At 43.3% G+C, this 6,000-nt stretch overlaps 1 protein-coding gene across 7 annotated transcripts in view; it reads right to left on the bottom strand.

Annotated features, from left to right (window-relative positions):
- Positions 1-372: 372 nt before the first annotated feature.
- Positions 373-6,000, bottom strand: part of LOC113967106 (core histone macro-H2A.1) — a 42,635-nt gene continuing 37,007 nt past the window's right edge. For all 7 annotated transcript variants that reach the window (XR_003534095.1, XR_003534094.1, XR_003534093.1 and 4 more), the window contains 2 exons: positions 5,491-5,665; positions 373-1,126 (listed from right to left, as the gene is read on the bottom strand). Coding sequence is in view for 4 of the 7 variants with exons in the window: in XM_027682406.1 (XP_027538207.1) it covers positions 961-1,126; positions 5,491-5,665 (341 nt within the window). In the remaining 3 variants the exon portion in view is untranslated. The remainder of the gene's footprint in view (positions 1,127-5,490; positions 5,666-6,000) is intronic.

Here is a 6,000-nt window from a genome sequence, read left to right as displayed (position 1 = left end):
TTTGGAAGAAATACAAAATGGCTTAAAACGGGCCAATATTAAACGACTGGAACCAGTTCAAAAAATCCTAGGCCTTGCTTGATCTAAAAGGCTTCAACCTCCCAGGGTGAAGAGGCAATTAGGGCACATTCTGAACAGGAGGATCTGAAGCAATAAGTGGGAAAGTCGGAAGTTTTGTCTGTGGAAAAAACGCAGCTGTTTGAGTGTCACTGGGCACACACAAATGCAGCCAGCACAGGGAAGAGGCTCAGCATCTCCAAATTTCCAGGTCACTGTTTGTGATCTGCTCTCATCACTGTCATAGGTAACTTTTCAGAACTTACTTAGAAAACAAGGCCTTCAGGGAAAAATTAATCCAAGTACAGCAAGAGCAACAGTTCAAACATTTTACTAAATCAATTCACACAGTTTCAAAATTGTAAATATAATTAAGGACAACAGGGTTTCTGTATTTTTTTTTTCTCTTCCAGATTCATCATTAAGACAATAAACAAACACAAATTAGGTTTATAGCATCTGTTCTTTTAAAAAATGAAAGGAACGCCACTCGATGTATTGATAAAGCACCACAACACAGTTACAAAATAGGGTTGGCCTGTTTCTTTCACAAGTAAAAGACTACATACTCCTATAACAGCTTCCTGCTTGATCCATACTTCATTAAAATAAAACTATAAAATCTCCTAGATTACACTAAATTCAGACGATGCCTGGGGTACAGTGCATTAACAGCAGTAATGCCAACTATCAGTGCCAACATAAAACAGTTTAGAAAGTAAAAACAAAACAAACAGACAAAAAAAAAAAAATATTCCCAAAACAAAACAACAAAAAAAACCCCACCTTTATTCCCCCTAGATGAGCAAACTTTAAAATAAGGGATGCTCTGCTTCACAATGAGTTAAGGGTCTGGGGAGGAGGAGGGGTGGAGGAGGGGGCTGGTACTGCAGCTTTTGGGGCTTAGTTGGCATCTAGTTTGGCCATTTCCTGCACGTAGATCCCTATACTCTCGCTGTCGAAGAGCACAAAGTACACGGTCTTGATTGAAGAGGACATTGTGGACACAAAGTAGCTGGAGATGGCTTTCAGGATCAGCTGAGCAGCTGTTTGCTTTGGGAAGCCGTTTCTGGAAGGAGAGATTAAAACAAAAAAATAAAAAGAAAGAAAGAAAATCAAGACTTGCTCAACCAGCCTTTGGTGGTTTAACCTTTAAGGCTTCGGCTTTTCTCTAAGACCTTGTGGTGAATAAAGCTGCAAAGTCAGTGTTTACAGGCTGAATTAGAAGCTACAAACTTGTTTGTTTAGGCAAGGCTTAAAATGTTCAAACAGAAGAAACATATTCCCAAAATACACCCACATTACTGGGTTGAACCTTATGATACCTGATGGGTCAATTATTCTCATTTAACAGACAAGTAAAACAAGAGCCTGATGTGTTCAGGAAAGCAGTGCAGATGATGGAGCTGCAGAGTTAAACCTGTCCTGAAAGCAAAGCAACCAACAAAGAAAAAGGGACAGACAACTTGACACAGCAAATGAAACATGAAAAGACCCAAAGTCCAAAATGTTCTTACCACTGTTAATGGTTAATTAAGCACAAGATTGTAAAAGTTACTTGTACAGCCTTGCTGCAGATTGAAAAGGAAGAGAGAGTGAGTTCTGCTAGTTTGGGGGTGAGAAATAGCACTGGTTATCCCATTATCATTTCAAATGTGGTAGGAAAGGGAAGCAGGCTGGATGATGGTGAGAATGCTCTCCTGGGTCACAGGGCCTTGCTCAGATGGGGTCAGTCAGACTGGACTGGGCTGGGGAAGCCAAAGTTGCTGTGTCAGGTCTGAGGACAGACTTTATGGACTTTTCAGCAACACTTCCAACACTCCTTACAGCCTGTTTAGTTACAGGCTGCTCCAATACAAGTACAGGCCTAGGAAAATTACACTGACAGACACGTGCTTGGTACCAACTGCAGAGATGTGAAACCAGAGGCTTTCCTGCTCCTCCAGCTGTGCCTAAAGAAGAGGCTCCTACCCCCTTCCTCTGGAGAAGCCACAGATACAGAACCAACCTTGCTGCTTTCTCAGATGCCAAAACTCTGCATGACTGGATTTCAAAGCTCAGCACCTAATCTCGCAACCCTTCTTACAAGCTTCTTCACATTTTCATCTAACAGCCTTTGCCTGAAAGTTTCATCTAATTTTTAAAACAGGTCAAGCACAAGTAGGATGGTCTGAGCAAAGCCCTGACCCGAACTGTGAGTTTTACAGGTCAGGGCAAACTGCTGAAATTACACCTGGTAACCTGAGCTTTGCTGCTGTGTTACACCTGAGTACTGCTCACCCACACCAAGGGTTTGCCCTGGACAAAGTGTGAGCCCTCCCCCAGCCCCAGTGACATGTGCTGCACTAACCAGTCTGAGGGTGAGGGGACAAGAACACCCTTAGGAGTAGCACCCACAAAGAATTTGAAAGAGCCTGTTGAACAGCACCTGGTTCCTTGACATGCACTGAGAGATGTACGATAGTCGATGCTCCCCATTATGAACTGTGTACTACTAATACTACAAATAGCTTACAGATCACACAGATGGCTGAGTTCCTCAGTTTCCTCAGCAGTTCAAAGAAGCTGGGCTAAATTCTCCTCTGGCACTAACGGGTGAGCATCACTCAGCACTTGCTCACTGAAGCACCACCCTGATAATGAAGCACTGTTGGACTCTCCCTCTCGTTCTGTGCCACAACACACAAAATGAGAAGGGCAAGTGCCTGTGTCATGGTCCACTTCCTGCACACTGCCTTCCCAGCAAATACTCTCTGAGAGCAATTCTGTGCCAGTCCTGCCTGTAATGTGATATTATACATGCTGCCTGAAGATAATGCTTGTGGTATTTCAAAAATGATGGCACGCAATAGCTCACGCTGTTTTCTCTTTTCTGAAAATGCCCCATTCTTTCTTCTGTTGAAGAAGAAAAAAAAAAAGGGACAAAGCACTTTGAAAAAAACCTTGTACTCTTCCAAAGGCAAATGAGCTGGTCAGGGAGAATCAGCTGTGTGACAAGTTAATCAACTGAGAGCAGTTCTGACATAGGAGCTGCTTCCTGCTGTCAGCTTACACAGAGGCAAAGACAGACTCAGCAGCCTCCACACCTGAGCACTTGCAGGTCACTCATTAATGCATATAAATCCTGGCATACACTGAAGAGATCTTTAGGGGTTTTGCTCCTGGGCACAGACTGTGATGCAGCATCAAGATCAGGGTATACACTGCTCCTGAATCATTCCTGGGGAACTCTGAAGCCACAAAACTTCTGAGTGTTCTGGCAGGGTGGTCACAACAGGGCACATAAAGAAGAGCAGCCTGGTGAAAGGAAGGCACATTCCCAGGGAAGCTGATGACAGCACATTGCTCAGGACCCCTTTCCCAAAAGAAGGAGGATAAAGAAATCAGCAGAAAGGTGCTGGCCTGATGGCCACGTGTGGGCTGCAAGCAGCAGAAGCCTCTTGCATCGATCTACGGGTCTGAGTTAAACTCCTGTGAAAAGGCAGTTTGAGACTTCAGCCAAACCAGGGTCGATTCAGATCAAAGTCAGAGCCTCAGAATGAAATCCCTACCCCAAGGATGATTTCATGTTCAATCCCTAACTCTCCTTTCCCTTTTCTCCTGATGGCCCAACCAGACTGAACTCCAGGCTACCTCTGAACAGCACCCAAGTTGTGCTTTCCACAAGTTGGCTGTAGCTGTGCATCTGGCCCAGTGAATGCTATTTTATTTCCCCCTGTGATTTATTTGAACTGCCCTCATGTAATCCCATTCCTCAACTATAAAAGAGAATGAAACTGTTTATGTGGGTTTATTGGGTGATGTCTGCTTGACAGATGTCTGTACTAGAACAGCTGCATACATGTGGTGTCTTTTGGCATTTGCTATCTTCTAAAGCTTTACTTTTATTTTTTTAAATGCTTTAGACTTCATAAAAACAAGCAGAGAGTATTGTCAGAATATAGTCTGCTCCCTCCAAAATTAATTTATGCTTGAGTATCTCTAATTAAGAGAAAGGAGGGAAAATACATAGCCTCATTTATTATTCAAGGCCTTTTGATTCCTCTCCATCTTTTAAAAGCACCACCTCAACTGGCTCCAGTGAGAATGACGTGCACAAACAAGGCTGGGAGCTCACCACAGATCCTGCCTGTCAGTACCCAGATTCCATAACAGAATGGGAATCTGCTGATTTTATTCAGGGTTTCATCATCTTCCAGTACCAATCATCTACTTCACAACAAGGGCTGGGAATGGTTCCTTGCTGGGAGCTATCCAGGGAAGAAAGGGCTCTGTGGAAGATACTTTACACAGTCCCACTTTTACATAACCAATTCCACAGTTACACTGCAGACCATGGAGGGAGTTTCTCCCAAAGAGTGATTCAGAGCTTCCCTGTGTTCTGACCAGCCTGTGACCCTGGCAGCTAATTCACCAGTTTATTATGAACCCTCTGCTATATTTCTCCACAAGTTATCTCCTTAAAATGACACCCATGTAAATTAACCTTAGCTGCAGATTTGTCTGATGCAAGCTGCTTAAATCTATTATCCTAATGAAACTTCTATTTCTTCATTGTCATTCACCCAAAAGCTCAAATACTGATTTCTGCTCTAGCCCACAGAATATGCAGGAATTCATCTACTGTTGCAACACAGCACAATGGGAAGAATATTCCTGCTGTACATCAGCCAACTTCTTTCATGGCACATTCAAGAGGGGCAGTTGTTCAGCTCTTCACACTGAGGGCCAAGAGTTCCAAACCTCCCCCTGCACCCCAAACCCAAGAGCCTCAGATTAAAGGTGCAGTCTCAGACTCTTAAGAACACAATCCAGCTTTGAAAGGCACTGAGCACCCTGTACAAAGCCAGAGGACTTGAACTTAAGGCTTTGGCTTTCAAAGACCTTGGCAAAGGTTTTTAAGGTCTTTTTTTTTTTATTTTAACTGAAATAGTCCCATGATGTAAACTGCATGGAATTCAGCTTATGGATTTTGGGTGAAAGCTTCAAGTGACTCTGCAAATCCTAAGAATCAAGGCACTTCAGGTTTGCTGCTTAAACAAACACTAAGCCGTGTCTTTGGCCATCCTGAGCCATAAAGTGCAGGAAGTTTAATTATGCACTAAAACTAGGCAAAATAGACCCCTTTTTCTTCATGTTCTCCTCCACATCCCCAATTTCTATGAAGAAATCGACAGTCTGAAGAGAGTCTTTTAATATTCTCCTGAAAGTTTGTTTAATGCTCTTTATCCTATTTGCATGCTTTAAGATTCTGCAGGGCAGAATCACTCAGGAGAACACTGCAGGTCCCACAGAGAAGAAACACCTAATTTAGGGAACTGATTTAAAGAAGAAAAGAGTCAGCATTGTAACAACGGGTTTTGTACATGGGAAGGGACTGGACCATGGGATGGCACTTAGGAAATGTGACCTCTTTGGCCCCAAGAGCCTTACCTGCCACTGCCAATGGAAGGGAACGCAATGGATTTCAGCTTCTTTTCATCAGCCAGGGCCAGGCAGTTCTTCACTGTCTTTTCCAGCAGCTCCTCACATTTGTCTGAGCCCCAACCGGGGCTGTTACAGTGGATCACAAATTTTGCAGGCAGTCCATGGCCAGCACTGACAACAGCTGGGGAGAACAGAAAGTGAAACGTGAAAATTGCTCTTCCCTCTCCTCGGCATTAAAGGAGTGCACGTGTGATTAAAATAGCAAACAATCAACAGACATTCCCTCAGCCTCTGTGAATGGTTTGGATTATAAATCACACAGCCTTAAAATACAACATGAGTACAGAGACTTTGTATTTTCCATTTCCAGCTGCACTTTGCTGTGATAATTTATGAATCATAGCTGTGATAGAGCTTATTTTAGAGAGAGTGAGAATTCATGGCTGCCATCAAAGGAAACACATTTATACTGGGCATTGTCTAAGGAAAAGGGCAGTATCTGTTAGAATGTTAACC

Source organism: Neopelma chrysocephalum, unplaced genomic scaffold (genome assembly GCF_003984885.1).
Source record: "Neopelma chrysocephalum unplaced genomic scaffold, ASM398488v2 Primary Assembly neopelma1_63, whole genome shotgun sequence".
In the NCBI taxonomy this organism is placed as follows: domain Eukaryota; kingdom Metazoa; phylum Chordata; class Aves; order Passeriformes; family Pipridae; genus Neopelma; species Neopelma chrysocephalum.
This window is presented reverse-complemented; position numbering and strand designations above follow the sequence as displayed.